The sequence below is a fragment of the Canis lupus genome, chromosome 11 (assembly GCF_003254725.2).
Source record: "Canis lupus dingo isolate Sandy chromosome 11, ASM325472v2, whole genome shotgun sequence".
NCBI classification, from domain to species: Eukaryota; Metazoa; Chordata; class Mammalia; order Carnivora; family Canidae; genus Canis; species Canis lupus.
This window is the reverse complement of record NC_064253.1, coordinates 38,365,997-38,386,720: the sequence shown is the minus strand read 5'-3', so window position 1 is coordinate 38,386,720 and position 20,724 is coordinate 38,365,997. Positions and strand designations below refer to the sequence as shown.

Genomic DNA, 20,724 nt, shown 5'->3' with positions numbered 1-20,724 from the left:
CTCCTCCTTAAGGAAGACCAATAACTCAAAAGAAAAAATTGGAGCCCTTTGTAGGTGAAAGGGCAAGAGTGTTCTGTTGCAAAATGAGAGGTCAGATTGGAGGGAAGTAAAAAAAGACCCAACTCCTCCTTATTCAAAATTCAATACATTCCTGACGTCTTACATCAGAGCAGGGGTTAGATTAACAACTGGCACACCAAACCTCTGCTTAGAGCCCTAACAAAGCTGGAACACAAAAAAAGAAAAAGAAAAAAAAAAAAAAAAGAATTTGATCGCTTGAAGTACTGAAAATGTCAACACATTGGGGGGAAACCGAAAAACAAACTCATGACCTTTTTGGACTTTCTAACACTTATCTTATGGTTTGGCATGTGTTTTATTTTGAATCAGATGGTACGAGAGGAAGAAGTACTGTACTTTCTTGCTTAGGGCCTCTAGTTGTATGAATTCGGTCTTGTATAAGGGATACGTTTTTAATGGATCAATTTGGAGCTTTAGATATGATAAACAGTATCTACGTGCACGCGACGTTAGTGAAGTAATTGAGGTCAATGTCTTTGCGGGCTTTCCACCGTTCTAACGCCGCTGCTAGACAAAGCCAGCCTCCAGGCTCCAGCGTCCTCGGGGCCTCCCCGAGATCCGCGCGCGGGAGGCCGAGGGCCAGCGGCTGCCAGCAACCCTGCCACCTGTCCCTTGTTTACCTTCCCTGTGAGAGCGAGAGGGGGCGAAGGCCGGCGGCAGCAGCACGTGGAGATCCCCTGCCGTGGGTCGGGTCGGGGTCAAGCCCACGGAGCCGCCGCCGTTGCACAACTCGTCGTTGGCTCAGATAATCTGGTGCAAGTCCTTGCATTTTATTTTATTTATTTATATTTATTCACGAGACAGAGAGAGAGAGAAAGAGAGACAGCAGAGAAGCAGGCTCCAAGCAGGGAGCCCGACGCGGGACTCGATCCCGGGTCTCCAGGATCACGCCCCGGGCTGAAGGCGGCGCTAAACCGCTGAGCCACCCGGGCTGCCCAAGTCCTTGTATTTTAAGCGAGAAAACGGGCTCACATGTTGGCGATTTAACTTCCTAACGCCCTCGCTTCTAAAAAGCATAACCTACAATTAAAAAAAAAAAAAAAAGGTCATCTTGCATAATAAGCCTAGACAGCTACCATCCTGGAATGGTTTGGGTTTAAGTGTCCCTGAGGAAAAAAGAAGGGGGCCAACGGACCGCATTCCAAGGCACTTCTTGGGGCCACGCGACTCAGCTTGCTCGAAATGCGAACTACATCTGGATGACTTTTAAGACAAGGGAGCAATAAAATCATCTCTACGGGTCCATCACCGGGCTAGAATTTCACAAAACTTTAGAAATGATTTCCTTGCTAAAAAAAAAAAAATAGGTCGAAAAGCCCTGGTTTTCCCTTTTTTACAGGCAGTTCTCCTCTGAGGACTGACGGGAATCAACAGGTCACAGTGGCTCGGTCGTGCGCGCAACTCTGCCGCCGCCTTTTGCAAACCCCGGCTCGCGGCACCCCCCTCCCCCCGCCCCTACGGTGCAGCCCGCCCACCTCCGCGGGAGCGCGGCCCCGGGGCGGGGGCGGGGCGGGGCGGGGCCTGGGGCTGCTCCGCGTCCCGGGGGCGGTCACGTGGTGCGGGGCGCGGGGGGCGGGGCGGGGCGGGAGGGCTATATAGCCGGGTCGCGGGTCCAGCTCCTGGAGCGCCGCGCGGGACTCCCGGGACCTTGGCTTCGGCGCCGCGGACGGCAGGTGGGTGCGCGCCGCCTCCGTGCTGGGCGGGGCCGGGGGCGGGCGGGGGCGGGCTCGGGCTCCTGGGCCTGCGCTTGCCACCTTCGCTGTGGGTGTGGGGTCGGGGTCGGGGTCTCTTCCGCCGGCAGCTTCAGGGCTTGCTGCGGGGTAACAGTATCCATTTGTCCCGAAAGTACGTTCCTGAAAGGGGAATGCGCCAGCAGGTCGGCTCCGGGCGGAATCCTGTTGCGCGGTTCCCAGCCACAGCGAGGCAGTGGGGGCTGCGCCCGACCCGCGCCCGACCTGCGCCTGCGGGGGCCCTTCCTCCCGGCCTGTGGCGCGGGGACCCCGGGCGGCGGGGGGAGGGGGCGGACTCCCCGGGCGGCGGGGGCGGGCCGCGAGCGGACGGTGCGGGTCCGCCCTTCTGGGCCCCGCGGCGCAGCAGCCAGGCCGCCTGCTGTGCGCGCTAGGTCGTGGCGGCCGCTGCGTTTACGTTTCAAAGCCTCCTGGAGGGATCCCCGGGGGCGCAGCGGTTTAGCGCCGCCTTCAGCCCGGGGCCTGATCCTGGGGACCCGGGATCGAGTCCCGCGTCGGGCTCCCTGCGTGGAGCCTGCTTCTCCCTCTGCCTGTGTCTCCGCCTGCCCCCCCTCCCCGTCTCTCTCGTCTCTCATGAATAAATAAGTAAAATATTTTAAGAAGAAAAAGCCTCCTGGAGTACTCGATTCCTCCCAAGGAATAAATGCCCCCAAAGTGCTTCCCCTTGAGAGTCCTGATTGTTAAACATGTATTCGACTTGAAATCTCTTTTAAAAAAAAGATTATATATTCGTGAGAGACCCAGAGAGAGGGGCAGGGACTTAAGAGGGAGAGCAGGCGCCTCATAGGGGGCCCGAGGGTGGGAGCCGAGCCCCTACCCGGGTCACGCCCCGAGCGGAAGGCAGATGCTCCACCGCCGAGCCACCGGGCGTCCCGGAAGTGTCTCGTTTTTTAAAGATTTAACTTTTACGTAATTTGTACACCCAACATAGGGCTTAAACTCCCAACTCTCTCCTGCTCCGGCACCCCGGCTCTTTTAGTTTTTAACAGGGATTTTAACTTGGTTTCGATGTTTTTTGTGAACGGATGTTTCTCTACTAAAAGCACTTCTATTATCCGGTGGACAAATAAGACAAATATCTGGATAACACAGTCTCTTTGCTTTTCCCCCCACAGACCCTCTTTTCTGTTGGAACTTTACCCATTATTTCTGAAAGGCCGCCTCAGAACGAGTTTGCCTGAAAACTGAAAATTCAGCTGAAAAGCTGAGACTGAGAAGGTATGGGGGAGGGTGCAGAGAAGTGCAGAAAACTATGCTTTACCTCATCTTGAATTTTTCTTTTCTTGAAATTCACATTTACTTGGATGGGGAATGAATCTGAGAGCCTTCTGGCATCCTGAAATAAGTTTCTCTTCCACAGATCTCTTTCTCTTTCTCCAAGAAGAAAAATGGCATCTGTTGCAGTTGATCCACAACCGGTATGAATTTTATTTTATTTTTTATTTTATTTATTTTATTTTATTATTTCATGGTCTTGATTCCTTTCCTTCCACCGTGTGTTTTGAAGGAGTTAACATTTTCTTCTGCTTGATTGCAGAGTGTGGTGACTCGGGTTGCCAACCTGCCCTTGGTGAGCTCCACATACGACCTTGTTTCTGCGGCTTATATCAGTACAAAGGATCAGTATCCGTACTTGAAGTCTGTGTGCGAGATGGCAGAGAAGGGTGTGAAGACCCTCACTTCCGTGGCTGTGATGAGCGCTCTGCCCATCATCCAGAAGCTAGAGCCACAAAGTGAGTTCTGGTTTCTTCCTTGAGATGCAGCCCAAGGGATTGGGTAGGGGTGAGCCAGGAACTGTCTGGAATATGTGGATGCCAGCCTTATGCCCCTGGTACATAGAGGCAATGTCAGGGAATCCTTAATCATTCCTGAGGCACATGCTGCCTTGACTTAGAAACTGCCACATGGCCCTCATTGTCCTAGAAGGCCTGCCTCCTAACAGTAGATGTTCTGTAGAGTTTAAGTGTTCCCCCAGAGATGCCCCTGTGGTGACAGCTGAGATCACAAGGGGAGTGAGTGGTGAACTGAAATAAGGACTTCATTAACTATTTTCAAAAGTAACAGTGCTGAGATGTAATTAACACCATGTAGTCCACTCACTTAAGTGGTTTTAAGTTTCTTCACAGAGTTGTGTAAGTATCTCTACAATTGATTTTAAAACCTTGTCATCAAAAATAAATAAATAAATAAAACCTTGTCATCACCTGAGAAAGGAACCTCATACCAATTCCTGTTTTGGAATTACTGGAAATAATATGATAATTGCACATCTTTGTGAATGAACTTCATGCCACTGAATTATGCATTTAAAAAGGTAAGGTGTAGGGACACCTGAGTGGCTTAGGGCGTGATCCCAGGATCTGGGATGGAGTCCCACATCAGGTTCCCTGTGGGGAGCCTGCTTCTCCCTCTGCCTATGTCTCTGCCCCCCCCCCCCCCCCCTCAATGAATAAATCAAATGAATCATGAGAGAGACAGAGAGGTGGAGAAGCAGGCTCCACGCAGGAAACCTGATGCAGGATCACGTCCTGGGCCGAAGGCAGCACTAAACCACTGAGCCACCCAGGGATCCCAAATAAAATGAATCTTAAAAAAAAAAAAAGAAAAAGAAAAAATGAAGAAGGTAAGGTGTAAAAAAGAACCGGGCAGCCCCGGTAGTGCAGCGCTTTGGCGCCGCCTGTAGAATGGGGTGTGATCCTGGAGACCCGGGATCGAGTCCCACGTTGGGCTCCCTGCATGGAGCCTGCTTCTCCTTCTGCCTTTGTCTCTGGCACTCTCTCTCTCTGAATGAATAAAAAAAAAAAAAAAAAAAAAAAAAAAAAAAAACCATCCCCCCCCGCCCCCCCAAAAGGAAGAAACCTTATATCCATTGGCAATCTCTTCCCCATTCCTTCCAACTCTCTTAGGCAACTACTAATCTCTTTTCTGTTTTTATAGATTTCTCTCTTGGACATTTAATATAAATGGAACCATAAAGAATGTCTCTTCATGACTGGCTTCTTTCACTTAGTGTAATGTGTTCAAGGTTTATTCATATTGTAGTGTCACATCAGTACCTCATTCCTTTTTATTGTGGAATCCTACTGTGTTGTGTGGATAGATAATACTTTATTCATTCATCAAATGATGGACATTTGAGTTGCTTCCATTTTGGAGGATGATGGATAACGAATGCTACTGTGAACATCTGTGTACAAGTTTTTTTTTTTTTTTTTTAAGATTTTATTTATTCATGAGAGAGGAGAGGCAGAGACACAGGCAGAGGGAGAAGCAGGCTTCATGCAGGGAGCCTGATGCGGGACTCAATCCCGGGACCCCAGGACCACTCCCTGGGCTGAAGGCAGGTGCTAAACCACTGAGCCACCCAGGGATCCCCTGTGTACAAGTTTTTGTGTGGACATAGGTTCTCAGTTGTCCCGGGTAAAAACCTAGAGGATTGCTGGGAGCTCTAATAACTAAGCTTTGGAGGAACTGCCAGACTGCAAAGCAGCTGCACCATTTTGCATTCCCACCAGCAGCTTTTGAAGGGTCCTATTTCTTTGTGTTATTAACCACCTTTGAATAAAGGTTTAAATCATTCCTCTAAATGGTTAGATCATGGACTTTTGGGACTATAAGGAACCTTTAAAAACTGGTTTTCCAGCTCTGCTCTTTCCCAGATAAATTTGTTATTAGTGCTTGGGTAGGTCACCATTGGAAGGAAAGCTTAGACTAACATCTGGGCTTTGTTGGGCAGATCTGGGGTGCTGTTAGCATAGTTTCCTGGTGATAAGCCAAAATACGCTGTCATTTACTGGATTAAGTGTAGGTGGGGATTAAGTGGAGTGGAAATAATTCTGAGAGTTTTCAAGTTACTTCACTCCTGGAATGAGAGTTCAGGTGAAGCTTGGCTTCTCTTGGCATTAACCCTAGGTGTCAGTTGATGAGGAAGAAGCTTCTTAGCCAGCTTCCTACCTGGCAGGTCACTGCCTCTGCCTGCTTTCCCTTCCACCCCCTTATTTCCCTGTCAGTAGAAGACCATTGTCAGCAACCTGCTGCTGAGCTAGAAACACTAGGCGGTGCATTGTATAATAAATGAAGATCAGCATTCTTGCTATGTTTTGTAATAAAGCCTAAAGTTCAAGGTATAATACTATATATTCATTCTTATGTACACTTAACATTTTCTCCGTTTGTCATTCTTCTAGTTGCGGTTGCCAATACCTATGCTTGTAAGGGGCTAGACAGGATTGAGGAGAAACTGCCTATTCTGAATCAGCCAACAAACCAGGTGAGCTCGGGCAGGAGTGCTAAGGCTTGCTACCTCCTACGTCTTCTGTTTAACACCGGCTGTGCATATCTTAAACAGGAAATATTCTCTCCTCATGGATGTATTTTTGAAAGGCCACTCTTTTCCTGAATTATTGTCAGGTTACGTCTAAAGCAGAGATGAACTAGCCACCTTTGGACTACAGTGCTTTTAGTTTGATCTTTGTTGATTTGTGATTTTTGCCTCTAGGTGATAACGCTCTCACAAATAACTGATTCCCACATAGTATTAGATAAGTGCAGACATGGTGTTTAGACCTTTTTCTCGGGATCCCTGGGTGGCGCAGCGGTTTGGCGCCTGCCTTTGGCCCAGGGCGCGATCCTGGAGACCCGGGATCGAATCCCACGTCGGGCTCCCGGTGCATGGAGTCTGCTTCTCCCTCTGCCTGTGTCTCTGCGTCATTCTCTCTCTCTGGCATTGTGGAATCCTACTCTACACAAATATCCTACACAAATAAATAAAAATTAAAAAAAAAAAAAAAAGAAAAGATGAAGAGCGAGTCAAAGCATTTTTTCTAAAAAAAAAAAAAAAAAAAGACCTTTTTCTCATTCAGTGTCTGTGAGCACATCCAGTAGAATGGAGAATGACATCTCTGCCCCTGTGTTGGCCTTCTGGGGCTGTGTGCATAGGGCCAGGTGGGCATGGTATATTTGTCTCCACTCACAGGCATGTGTGAGCTGCTCTCACTAAGCACGTCAATGTGGAAAATACCATTTTTCTCTACAGTACTCTTTGTGCCTTATTACACATTCATCTAGTTTTGTTTTTTTTTAAATTCCTTAACAGATTTTGTATCATTTTACCTCCTTTGCTCTTCCAACAACCTTTAACTGATGGCAGATAAGGCAGGTATAACCTGATAAGGAGATTGAGGCTTATTGACTCTTAGAGGATTATTAAAACCTAGAGGATTGCTGGGTCCTCTAATAACACTTAGCAAGTTGCCTAAGACCTAAAGAGAATGAAAAGGCCAGATTCCTTCATTAGCACTTCAGTGGGCTGCCTTACTGAATATTTATGCCTCTGCTTCTGCTCAGCCAAGCAATCTCTTTTTCTATTTGTAGGTTGTTGCCAATGCCAGAGGTGCTATGACTGGGGCAAAAGATGCTGTGACTACTACTGTGACCGGGGCCAAGGACTCCATGGCAAGCACTATCAGTGGGGTGATGGACAAGACCAAAGGAGCGATGACTGGCAGCGTGGAGAAGACTAAGTCTGTGGTCAATGGCAGCATTAACACAGTCTTGGAAAGTCGGATGATGCAGCTGGTGAGCAGCGGAGTAGAAAATGCACTCACCAAATCAGAGTTGCTGGTGGACCAGTACCTCCCTCTCACTGAGAAAGAACTAGGTAATTGGAGTTTTGTCTTGAACTAATGGTTTATATCTTAAAAGCAGTCTTTTAAAACTGCTTCACTGAATTTACATCATATACCATAAAAGTCACCTGTTTGATTCTGAGTTAAGAGTTGCCCAACCATCACCACAATCAAGTGGTACAACCTTTATCACACCAATGTCAGATGCAGTAATATGTATATTTTGGGTGGTCAAGCCCAGCAGCAGACAGGAGCTGTGTTGGGAAAATGAGAGAATAATTGCTTGGTAGGTGGGTAGAATGGACTAAGTGAGATCCAGGTTAGAGGCCAGGCTTCATCAATTTTAGCTGTGATCTCTTATGTTTTTTGTACCCCCCTCCTTTTTTTCCCCCCTAATTTCAGAAAAAGAAGCAAAAAAAGTTGAAGGGTTTGATACAGTTCAGAAACCAAGTTATTACATTAGACTGGGCTCCCTGTCTACCAAGCTCCGCTCACGTGCCTACCAACAGGCTCTCAGCAGGGTTAAAGAAGCCAAGCAAAAAGGCCAAGAGACCATTTCTCAGCTCCATTCCACTGTTAATCTGGTGAGTAAAACTTCATTTAAAGGTAGCTGAAAGTGGGACGCCTGGGTGGCTCAGTGGTTGAATGTCTGCCTTCGATCCCACGGTGTGACCCTGGGATCTGGGGATTGCGTCCCGCATCCGGCTCCCTACAGGGAGCCTGCTTCTCCCCTCTGCCTGTGTCTCTGCCTCTCTCTGTGTGTCTGTTGTGAACAAATAAATAAAAATCTTTAAAATATCAAGGTAGGTAAAGTGAGTTCATTTATGTCAAGGGATGAGAGTAAATGTCATGAAATCCAAGAAATTTTTTTTTTTTTTTTTTTTTAAGATCTTTTTATTCATGAAAGCGAGAAAGAGAGAGGCAGAGACACAGGCAGAGGGAGAAGCAGGTTCCAGACAGGGAGCCTGCTTGGTACTCGATCCGGGGTCTCCAGAATCAGGCCCTGGGCTGAAGGCGGCGCTAAACCGCTGAGCCACCTGGGCTGCCCAAAATCCAATAATTTTAATCTTAATGAAAAACCCGATAGAAAATGGGCAGAGTACAAACAACTCGCAGAAAAGCAAGTTATAAGTAGCTGAATTCTATGAAGCAATGTTAATCTTACTGTGAGGGACCCAATTACAGATGCTTCTCTTGGCCTATCACATTGGCAAAGCTTGACGCCCTGAGTAATGAGGTAGGGAAGAAGGTATGCTTGCACTTATGCACTTCTGGGGGATACAGGGACTATTCTGAGCAAGCCACAAACACCTCTATGCCTTAAGTGGTTTCACTTTTGGAAATGTTTCCTATATCAGCTAGTAGGAAACTAAATTGCTACATCATAAAAGACTATTGTGTAGCCATTGAAAGTTGCCAAATTACGGAACAGTATGTATTGTATTGCCATTAGATTCTGGTTTCTTGAAAGGGGAAAAAGATAGCTGGCAACAGGGAAGAGGATGTTTTAATTATTTTTCCTTTTGTAATTTCATCTTTTATGTATGTACATATTAAGTTTGAGTTACCTATGCTAAACTGGAGGTAAATTTGGAGGCAGTGGTTTAATAGTTAAATAGAGGCAGCGAAGAGCTACAGTTACTTGTTTGATTTACAAAAACCAATAATTAACAAGATAGCAGGGGTCTCTCCTTAAACTCTCATGGGAATTCTTGTTTTTTATATTGTCTGATATTCTATATCTGAGAACCGGCTAACATGAATACCTGACAAGTTTGTTCCTTTGTGTTATTTCAATGTGCTCCAGATTGAATTTGCCAGAAAGAATGTGCATAGTGCCAACCAGAAAATTCAAGGTGCTCAGGATAAGTTCTACCTCTCCTGGGTGGAGTGGAAAAGAAGCATTGGCTATGATGATACAGATGAATCCCACTGTGCTGAGGTAAGACACTAGGGACAGAGTCTTCCACTACAGTTTCTGAAGATGTTCTTACCAAATTTTCACTTTCCATTTTCCCATTGTTCCTTAGAATACTCTTCTTTATCAAAAGTTTGAAAAATGCTGTGTACATAGGTCAAGTGACAGAAAAGGAAAACACGTAGTAACTTAACCTATAGACACATGTGTTGGCCATAACAGTACTACTAAATGAGAAACATGGCCTTACACTCTTACTGGGTGTAGACAGGACTAACGGGGAATATAAGCATTTTTACTGCTACAGTGCTTTTGGACAGCATAAACAGAGGTGCCATGAGAATACATAAGAAAGGAACCTAACTCAGCCTTTGAGTGAGGATGGTTGAGTCAGATGGCTTCCGGGAAGAGCTTGATGCTAAGCTGCAATCTCCTGGGTGAATAAACTAGGTGAAAGGGCACTAATGTTCCAGACAGAACACTAGCATGCTGTGGTCCTATGAGGTGGTTCTTTGGGTTCCAGAAGTTAGTACGAGTATCCCTGAAAAGTGAATAATACTGCTCTATTCAGGATTCTCAGGATTTTTAAAAGTCAAAGAATCCATGTATGTGCTAGGCGTATAACCAGTTTACTGTAATTGAACTGATTCATAAATAGCACTATGGGATCTATTGCTAATTTTTCAACTTGTTTTGTTTTTAGCTCATTGAGTCACGTACTCTGGCTATTGCCGGCAACCTGACTCAGCAGCTCCAGACCACGTGCCACACCCTGCTGTCCAATATCCAAGGGTTACCACAGAACATCCAAGATCAGGCCAGTCACTTGGGGGTGATGGCTGGTGACATGTACTCAGTGTTCCGCAATGCTGCCTCCTTTAAGGAAGTGTCTGACAGCCTCCTCACTTCCAGCAAGGGGCAGCTGCAGAAAATGAAGGAGTCTTTAGATGATGTGATGGATTATCTTGTTAACAACACACCTCTCAACTGGCTGGTAGGTCCCTTTTATCCTCAGCTGACCGAGTCTCAGAATGCTCAAGACCAAGGTGCACAGAAGGACACAACCAGTCAGGAGGTCCAGCAGCCTGAGGACAGAACACATTAAAGCTGTTCTTGGTGCAGCAGGCCACATGATACTTTTGTTATGTTGAAATTAACCTGCTAGGCAACTCTGAATTGGGGAAGCAGCTAAAGATCCTCAGTTGTAGTCATTTCTAACTGGATTAAGAGCTTTACAATTTTTGGCATTAGCAGATGAATTCTTGTTTACCTGGCTGGTAAGAAAAGAGTGATAGGTTGGTCAGCCTAGCCAGGACTCCCAGAAAGTTTCAATGAATTTATGGCCTCATCCTGTTAACATTGTTGCTGTTTGTTTGTATTGAATAAAAACACCCTCATGTGAGCTGTGGTGTAAACTGGTATCTGTTCCTGTCTGGTCTGAGCAGGCTTCATCTCACTGGTTTGTCTCACAAAGCATGCCTGTATGACTTTAGGGGTTTTGTTTTGTTTTTTTTTTTTTTTATGAAGGAATGTGCCCTATGAATTCAATAAAATTCACTGCAGAATAGATCAAGTCTATGCTTGTGTGTTCCATGTGCTTTTGTGTGTTGCTTTCATAGAGCTGCTTGGCCTGCATGACAGGGGTATGAATACACATACATGAATTCCAGTCGACCCTCTGGGGAATTTGGCAGGGTAATAACATTGGAAGGTGAGTGCTAAGAATGGAGTGTTTGATAACAGGTTTTAAACAAAATAAAGCTAATGTGCATACAGGAATTTTTACAAGGTGACAATTAACTACCTTTGTGTCTCCCTATTTACTCAACCTCTGAGAGGGGATTTTTAAGCCAGTGGAAGGCTGCTCATGGCTGACTGCCTTGCTGAAAAGGAAACAAAACTGAAAAAGGAAGCCAGTGAGTGACTCTTGGCATCAGTTTCACGTAAAGGCAGCAGGCATTTCTTGTTAAAGGGCTGTTGAAAGTGTGAGCCCTGAACTGAGACTGGTTGGTATCCATTTTCAACTGGACTGGACTTGCTGTATTGTCACTTTGACAAAAAGTCACTAACACTAGTTGCTGAGATACCTTTTAGAAGAGCCTGTGAAAGTACTTAGACTTTAGACCCTCTGCGGGAAAGGCTGCTTACATCCTCCCTAGGATATTCAGCCCCTCGATGTTGGTCAACTGGGGGAGGAAATCTCATGAGCTGCCTTATAACAAAGCTGCAGGATGCCACACTATTTCAAAAATAACTTAGGACTTGTGAAATAGAGCTACATGCTTCTGTCTTCCTGCTAAAAGGTTAGTAAGGCTGTCCTTTGGCAGAACTGGAGTCTAAGATTATTTGTCTCCCCTTTTCTACCCTGAACAAGGAAGCAGTGCTTACCTACATACATCTTTGATGTGAGACCTCAAAGTTTACAAAGTTACAGAACTAAATTTTCCCCCTTGTAATGCCAGGAATCAGTAACAGGTGAGTTCAATTGAAAGGGAGGGACTCACTGAGATACTTGAAGCCAAGGAGCACCTGGTTTCTGGGAAGGTGGACTGCCAGGTTCCATCCCAGAAGCACATGCCTGCCTGCTCCCAGTAACACATTCTAGAGCAACTGCCTCTTTTTCACTTTCCCTTAAAACTTTTTTTTTAAACTTAATTCAGTTTGGACATGACTTTGCTCCTTTGACCCAAGCCTCCTATCTTGTGGTTTATTCTTATTGGTTGGAAAATTATATACCCACCTTATCCTGAACAAACTTCTGTTTCCCATCATATAAGTTATAGTGCCAACTGAATTGCTTATGAAAATGAGACCATTCTCAAAGCGATTCTTCATGAGCAAGACAATATAAAGACTACTCTTAGCTTCCAGAAGAACACCACTAGCCCTCGTTTTTTGCCATGTGCTGTGCGTACTTGTGGTTTTGTCTGTTCTTGTGTCTCAAGTTTGTGACTACGTGCATTCCCTTCCGTTGTCAACATGTCTCAAAGTTGTGTTCTTGCATCTTACAGCTTTATTGTTGCATAAACTGGCAGTTTTGGTTTAAACAGACTTCCCCCAAGAAGGACAATTCTTGTGAGGAAAAAAAAGTTGACTAAGCATAGTAACTTTGGAATGTTTTTAAACATTTGGCTGCATGAAGGCTGGCGTGGCATGTTTGTTCAAAGATGTTTTTTTCCTTTGCATGTAATAATAATACAGATTCTGGTTAGTTCTGGGTAAAAAAAAAAAATCAAAGGAATATGGTGTCCTAGCCATTAATCTCTTAGCCTTAGCTTTCTATCCTGCAATGTAAAATTAGTGATGCTTTCACAGATGGAAGTGAAGTATTTGAGGGTGGGGTGTCTTTTTGTGTTTTGCGCTAGAGGCATGAGGACACCATCTGTAGGGTAGTGACCTACAGTATGTTTAACTTGCCAGTCCAGATGTAAGTATGTAGTAGTATCAGGCCATGATTAGGGAAATATAGCCACTTTGATGAGGCATTATAGATATGGAAAATCTAATGAGTTGAAAAAGGAAAAACAAATTTGATCTAAACTATCCTCTTTATTTTGTTTTTATTTTTTAAAGATTTTTATTTATTTGGCATACGGAGTGAGAATATGGAGCAGGGAGGGGAGAAGCAGGATCCCCACCCAGGAAGGAGCTGCATAGAAGGCTCAATCCCAGAACCCTGGGATTATGACCGAGCTAAAGGCAGATGCTTAAATAACTGAGCCACCCAGGACCCCCTGAGCTCTCTCTTTTAGAATACCATTTAGTTCATGGAGGTGGCTGGTGAGGGAGGAAGGAATACAGAGCAGGGTAGATATTTGTGCATAAATCTTTAAGAAATGAGTCTAAAGAATGAAGAAATGAAGTCTAAATAATGCCTCGGAGAGGAAATGGGGTATGGAAAGGAGGGTCCCTGGCCAGTCTGATCTCCCTGGGTTTTCATGGACTTTGGACTGTGGCCAGCTCCAGGAGGTGACCTAGCACTTAGGTCTGCGTGGATGATGATATTGTGAGATATGTAGGTAGCTACATTATTCTGGATATGTAGCTACATTAAAAAACGATTTAATTCAGTATTTGAGTTTTTTTTTTTTTTTAAAGATTTTATTTATTTATTCATGAGAGATAGAAGCAGAGACACAGGCAGAGGGAGAAGCAGGCTCCATGCAGGGAGCCTGATGTGGGACTCGATCCAGGGTCTCCAGGATCACGCCCTGGGCTGAAGGCAGGCGCTAAACCACTGAGCCACCCAGGGATCCCTGGTTTTTTTTTTTTTTTTTTTTTTTTTTTTAAGATTTTATTTATTCACAAGAGACCTAGGCAGAGGGAGGAGACACAGGCTCCATGCAGGGAGCCTGATGGTGGGACTCAATCCCAGGACTCCAGAATCATACCCTGAGTGGAAGGCAGATGCTTAACCGCTAAGCCACCCAGGTATCCCAGTATTTAAGTTTCTAATGGTATAAGACATGAAGTGTTCCTTGATGAGAATGGAAAGACCAGAAACTTTCCTCAAGAGATGCTTATAGTCTTAGGGGAAGCTTGTTGATGAATATTCAAATGTATCCTAGTTTAGAACACTGTTTGTTCTTTACTCTGGCCCCAGGCTGTTAATTTAAAAATTCTCTACCTTTATTACAAAATTAACCTATGAAATATTACATTTTTTTTTTTTTTAAACTTTTATTTATTTATGATAGGCACACAGTGAGAGAGAGAGAGAGGCAGAGACACAGGCAGAGGGAGAAGCAGGCTCCATGCACCGGGAGCCCGACGTGGGATTCGATCCCAGGTCTCCAGGACCGCGCCCTGGGCCAAAGGCAGGCGCCAAACCGCTGCGCCACCCAGGGATCCCTGAAATATTACATTTAAGCATAAAGCAGTATAGGAATGGCAGGGTACCTGACTCCCTACTCAGTGGAAAATCTTTCTCCCTTTGCCCCTCTCTCCTGCCCTTCCCCCCCCAACCCCCCACCCTTCTCTTGCTCTCTCTCAAATAAATAAAATCTTAAAAAACAAAACAAAAAACAGTACCCTGTTAAAAGGAATGGCAGGGCAACAATTTGGGTTTTCAGTTTTATTGGTCAAAGCAAAAAAGAAACCTAATTTAGATGAGAATTCCTGTGAGGGGAAGGAAAAGTTCTAATGCCTTCTAGAACTTAAGTGAGGAAAGTAGTGGACAGCATTGTTAACTGACACTTTACAAAAGTCAAGAATAGATTAAATGGTACTTTTATGTAGATAATGATGGAGAAGTAGTTACCAATGTTTTCATTTCTCTTGGGTATATACATGGGAGTGGAACTGTGAGTGGGTCATATAGCCACTGTGTCTAATTGTTTGTGGAACTGCCAAACTTTTGAAAGTGGCTGCACCATCTTGCATGCCCACCAGCAAGGTATGGGGATTCTGGTTTCTCCACACCTTCACCAACAGCTGTTATCTGGCTTTTATTCTAGCCAACCAGTTAAGTCGAAACTTAGCATTAGAAAGAGTAGATGTTGAATAGTGTGAATCAAACACTTGTCCTTTTGTTTTGTCTACTCCACACAGGCTAGAGCACAGGAAAACTTATTAACTAAGGTCGCTGATATCTATCAGACTGACTTTTTTTTTTTTTTAGATTTATTTATTCATGAGAACCAGAGGTAGAGACATAGGCAGAAAGAAGCAGGTTCCTCTCAGGGGGCCCAATGTGGGACTCAATCCTAGATCCCCGGATCACGCCCTGAGCCAAAAAGGCAGATGCTCTACCACTGAGCTACCCAGGTGTCCCCAGACCAACTTCTTGTATAAAATAGCTCTAGTGAACTCTCTGCACGAATAACATATCTCCTGCCTTCTCTGTCTATGCCAGGGATTATCAACTGTGAAGACTGGTAAAATGCAGATTCCTGGGTTTCACATCCAGTGAATCTATTTGTTAGGATTGGTGGTAATACCAGGCATCTGCACTTTATAAAAGCATCCTTTAAAAACAAACACAAACCAACCTAAAAGCATCCCTTAAAAATAAAAGCATCATCCCTAGTGATTCTACTTCAGGTGATCCACTGAGTATTCTTAGAGAACCAAAGGAAACAAGAAACAGGGATCCCTGGGTGGCACAGCGGTTTGGCGCCTGCCTTTGGCCCAGGGCATGATCCTGGAGACCCAGGATCGAATCCCACATCAGGCTACCGGTGCATGGAGCCTGCTTCTCCCTCTGCCTATGTCTCTGCCTGTCTCTCTCTCTCTCTCTGACTATCATAAATAAAAATTATTAAAAAAAAAAGGAAACAAATTATTCTAATCAGAGACACAAATAGGACTAAGGTTACCTCTAGGCTCTTTTCTTCAAATAAGACTCTTAGTGTGGGTTCCATTAAGTGTCCTAAGATCTACTCTTGGGTTTCCTGCTCAAATGAATTGAATACATAGGAGCTAACAGTGACTAGTTGAATGTTGTGCCAGGGATACCAAGAATCGCTTTAATTTTGGTGGGATCACTGGCACCCGGCTTCTTACTCTGAGAGTTCTAGTCATTTCCACAGACTTGTTAGCTATGGATAAAGCATCAGGGTGTGAGAGGGTGTTTCCACAGCAGGGAAGGGGATATGTACCAGGGGATAGTACTGTATCAAACTATTCAAGTAAAGCAGAACCAAGATGCTCCCAGCTCCCTAGCCTACAAGCACTTCAACAAGCTACATATGCAATCTGTTATGGATGGTGACATGCTTCTAAATCCAACCCTGAACAGGGTTTTCCTTATGTGTTTGGTGTTAGATCTAATCATTACCTCTTGTAAGACCCTTTCATAGCCCTATTTATCAAATTATTTTTATACAAACAACTTTCAGGTTTTTTTTTTTTTTTTTTTTTTAAGGTTTATCTATTTATTCATGACAGACACAGAGAGGCAGAGACATAGGCAGAGGGAGAAGCAGGCCCCTTGCAGGAAGCCTGATGCGGGACTTCATCCCGGATCCCAGGATCACGCCCTGATCAAAGGCAGACGCTCAACTGCTGAGCCACCCAGGCATCCCTCAAAGTTTAGGTTCCTAAAAAAGATTTTCTTTATTAGAGAGAGAGTGAGCTTGAGAGCATGAGCAGGGGGGAGGAGCAAAAGGAGGGGAAGAAGCAGACTCCCTGATCAGCAGGGAGCCCAATGCAGAACTCAATCCTGGGACTCCAGGATCATGACCTGAGTCGAAGACAGACACAAGTTAAATTCCCAGAGATTTTTTTTTTTCAAGATTTATTTATTTTAAGAGAGAGAAAGAGAGCACAGTGGGGAGGAGCAGAGGGAGGAGGAGAGAGAGAATTTCTAACAGACTCCTGGCTGAGCAGGAAGCTGACCCAGGGCTCAATCCCATTACCCTGAGATCATGACCTGAGCTGAAATCAAGTCAGATGCTTAACTGAGCCACCCAGATGCCCCCATGTTTTTATTTCTGTAATGGTCTCACCTGTACAGGGCCCCAGGCCACCAGCAGCCATCTTTAGGCAAATTAGAAAATGGCATGTATCCTCAATATGTGTAGCACCACCTTCTGGAAAGTTGTTATAGTAAATATGAGAATCATATAGTAAATATGAAAAATATACAAAATATGAAGTCTGTGATATGAAAGATGCCCCCTGAGGTCATATGGTAAGCAACCTGCAAAAGGTACATAGGGTCACAGAAATCCTAGCATGGTCACTTGGTTTTCTTGAGAAGAATGTGTATCTGGTTTCCTGTCTTTTCAGGGAGGGACTATGGTTATCTCATTAATTTCATAATTGGCCTCTATCCCTGAGGGGCATTCTCTGCAAGAGACTCCTTACACTCTATCAATGGTCCAGGCTACACTTTTCGTGTCAATGAAAAAGGGATTTATTCTATAGATGTGTGAAGTGATTTATCTTGTGCCACATTTGTAAAAACCTTGTGTATATGGTCAGGTACAACCACAACATTTTACATTAAACTCACCGTGGAAACCCGATGGACTGTGACTACCTCTTCGTTGCCCCACCTATTTTTTTTTAATTTAATTGTTTATTCATGAGAGATACCGAGAGATAGAGAAGTAGAGACATAGGAAGAGGGAGAAGCAGGCTCCATGCAGGGACCTGATGTGGGACTTCATCCCCAAACTCCAGGATCATGCCCTGGGCTGAAGGCAGAGGCTCAACCCCTGAGCCACCCAGGTGTCCCTCCCCACCCTCTATTTTATTCACAGCTCCCAAGTAGGTTTTGCAGATAGCCAAGAATTTAATGGGAAGGAGACACTCTGGATCTTTCTGGATATATGAAAGGGGAATTATTCATGTGGCTCTTCTAAAGCATCTCAGGTACTAGAGGCATTTTTGTGTGTTTTTGATGATTGCATTGAAAATTTTTCTCCTAAATTTTTCTCCTAAAATTTTGAGTGTGGGATCATCAACCTTCTGCAAAGAATTCTGCTTTAGACCAATAGTTACCTAGCCTATAGGTGACTTTGGAGGTTGTGTGTGTGTGTGTGTGTGTCTTGGCCTTTAGGGAACTAAAGAAAATAAAAGCTACTGTTGAGCACCTTTTACAAGTTAGACTCATTTTAACCTTCATTCTTCACCTGTAACCAAATCAGTTAGGTCTTTTCCTCACATGAAAGTTGAGGAAACAGGTTGAAAAAATAGGTCATATGGTGGGGGTTTAGTTTGATGTCTACTGATGTCAAAGGGCATGTATTTTTTTCTGTTCTAGCACTCTCTAATAGAAGAAAACTACTGCTTGCCTCCTTTTTTGGGGCCCAAAAGATTTCTCTGCCTGAATCTTCTTGTATTGTAGCTTCTTCTATTTTATAGTTGTTGTTTTTTTTTAAAGATTTTATTTATTTATTCATGATAGACATAGAGGGAGAAAGAGGCAGAGACACAAGCAGGCTCCATGCAGGGAGCCTGATGTGGGACTTGATCCTGGGACTCCAGGATCGTGCCCTGGGCCAAAGGCAGGCGCTAAACCGCTGAGCCACCCAGGGATCCCCTATTTTATAGTTGTTAAAAACAAAGTGATATTGGATGTTGAAACATCCAACTAGTAGAGAGAGTTCAGAAGAGAGAGCTAAATAAGATGTATCTTTAATGAATAAAACTAACATTGCAATAGTTGCTTGCCTGGTTGATGTTCTGAATGAATTTGTATAAGCATTGCTGGCTTTTGTGGGTATCAGGTTGGATCTAATCTTTGCAAAGTGAGCATTTATAAATAGCTAGAAAGCAGTTAGCTCTGCCCAAACTGAGAGCTTCAACAACAAACAGTAGAAGTTCATGCCTCAGACCAGGCAGTTCTCTGAGCACCTGAGTTCTTAGTGGAAAATATGATAAACAAGATTCCCTCTTCTTGTCTGTTTTTCCTCTTGATTTGTTTTTACTATTTCTTAATTGTAAAATATACACAACATCAAATTTACCATTTTAGCCATTAAAAAGAAAGATTTGTTTATTTTGGACAGAGAGAGTGGAGAGTGGTAGTGGCGGTGGGGTGTCCTGAAACAAACATTTCACTGAGCAGAGAGCCCAACTCGAGGCTTGATCCCAGGACCCCGAGATCATGACCTGAGCTAAGATGACCTGAGCTAAAATCAAGCTTAACTGACTGAAGAACCCAAGTGATCCATACTTCAGCCATTCTTGCCACCCACTTTAGCCATTCTTAAGTGCACAGATTCAATGGCCTTAGGTATATTCACCATGTTGTGCCATCATTACCACTTTCTGTTTCTAGAACTTTATCATCCCAAGCATAAACTATACCTATTAGACAAGACTCCTCTTTTCTTCCTCCCCATCTATCTGTGTTTTGATGGATTTTTGTTGTTAGTGGATTGTGTTAGGATTTTTGTCCCTGTTAGGTGATTAGCTAGCTTTTTTATACCTTACTACTTTTCTGCTTCTAATCTGCTATTGGCCAAGAAACATCACTTAGCTTATCAAAATTGCATGTAAAGTAAGAGTTAATAGAACTTCTTATTCCTAAAAGCCTTTCCTGTGCAGAGATGTACTAGAACTTTGTGATGGTTATTTCAACTATTAAAAGACCTTTTCCTTTCTGAGTTCTTAGGCATTTCTCAAAGGGTTTATATTTGTAAATCAGATTTATGGGAAGGTGGAGCATTACTGTTTTTAAGAGAATAGTAGATTAGGGATGCCTGGGTGGCTCAGTGGTTGAGCACCTCTGCCTTTGGCTCAGGTAGTGATCCTGGGGTCCTGGGATCAAGTCCCACATCAGTCTCTTCTCAGGGAGCCTCTTCTTCCTCTGCCTATGTCTATGCCTCTCTCTGTGTGTCTCTCTGAATAAATAAAATCTTTTAAAAAGAGAGAATAGTAGATTAATAGATGAATAACCAGAAAGGCTTTATATTTTGTATTTTTCAGAAAAAAAAAACTTTCACTCTGTAAGTTCTGCGAGACAGAGAGAGAGAGAGAGAGAGAGGCAGAGGGAGAAGCAGGCTCCATGCAGGGAGCCCGACGTGGGACTCGATCCCAGGTCTCCAGGACCACACCCTGGGCCAAAGGTGGCACTAAACCACTGAGCCACCCAGGCTGCCCATTTTTTTTCATTTTTTGAAAAGATTTTATTTATGTATTTGAGAGACCAAGTGGGGGAGAGAGTACAGCAGGGGGAGGGGCAGTGGGAATAGGAGAAGCAGGAGCCCCCGGATTTGGGACTCAATCCCAGGACCCTGGGATCACGACCTGAGATGAAAGCAGACACTTAGCCAATTGAGCCACACAGGTGCCCCTAATTGTTTCCTTTTAAAGAGAAATTTCCTCAGTACTTTTATAATATAAGTGAATTGTGGGTATAAGGCTAGAAGGCATGTCTATGGGGAAAGTAAGGTTCATTCATATGTATTCATGTTTCCATGAGTCCTGGACCTGACAGCGCACTTCATTAGTGTTTGTTTTAATATCCAAGATTCTTCTTTTTCAGGTATTTGACTTCACTGCCATAGACTTGACATCTGAGACTGATGAAATTCCAGATATTATAGCTTTGGAAGAGGAGGATGGATCAGATCATTCACATGATAATGGCCCTGAGTTTTCTCAGGGCAAAATGTTGAATAATTAAAAAGAAAATACTCCTTTTGGCTGAATACACAACTTGTGTCACATTAAACTTCATGCTTGCTCATGTGTTTATTCCTGAGGCTTTGGGGATTAATCTCTTATGGGTTTATCTTTTTTTGTTTGTTTTTGGCTACTTGGTCATAATTGTAATGAAACTGATTGGTTTAAACTTTTGTAAGAGAACTCAGTTCTGTAGCATTTATTATTTCATATAATTCTTCAAAATTTAATCATTGAAATGCCTATAAAGATTATGCTGTATAATCTTGAA

The 20,724-nt window shown here is 44.1% G+C and overlaps 1 protein-coding gene across 4 annotated transcripts; it reads left to right on the top strand.

Annotated features, from left to right (window-relative positions):
• The first annotated feature begins 1,629 nt into the window (after positions 1-1,629).
• PLIN2 (perilipin 2) lies at positions 1,630-20,724 on the top strand. 4 transcript variants are annotated; one of them, XR_003129805.3, is made up of 11 exons: positions 1,685-1,754; positions 2,945-3,047; positions 3,190-3,247; positions 3,367-3,562; positions 6,017-6,099; positions 7,203-7,488; positions 7,859-8,040; positions 9,264-9,398; positions 10,078-10,368; positions 10,994-11,085; positions 20,314-20,517. XR_003129805.3 is itself a non-coding variant. In XM_025432511.3 (10 exons), exons 3-10 carry the CDS (start codon positions 3,218-3,220, stop codon positions 20,452-20,454), a joined length of 1,344 nt encoding a protein of 447 aa, XP_025288296.1. In that variant the 5' UTR covers positions 1,630-1,754; positions 2,945-3,047; positions 3,190-3,217; the 3' UTR covers positions 20,455-20,724. The 4 variants fall into 4 exon arrangements, 3 of the variants coding, with proteins under 3 accessions (XP_025288296.1, XP_048972119.1, XP_025288297.1); XM_025432511.3 differs by lacking the exon at positions 10,994-11,085 and having other exon boundaries at positions 1,630-1,754; positions 20,314-20,724; XM_049116162.1 differs by lacking the exon at positions 10,994-11,085 and having other exon boundaries at positions 1,630-1,754; positions 20,299-20,724.

What these genes read in the sequence shown, in the direction of transcription:
- PLIN2 (XM_049116162.1), top strand. Translation starts at nt 3,218, where the DNA reads ATGGCATCTGTTGCAGTTGATCCACAACCG. An exon ending in TGAATCAGCCAACAAACCAG is followed by an intron (nt 6,100 to 7,202) that starts GTGAGCTCGGGC and finishes TTCTATTTGTAG; the next exon opens with GTTGTTGCCAATGCCAGAGG. An exon ending in ACACACCTCTCAACTGGCTG is followed by an intron (nt 10,369 to 20,298) that starts GTAGGTCCCTTT and finishes TTAATATCCAAG; the next exon opens with ATTCTTCTTTTTCAGGTATT.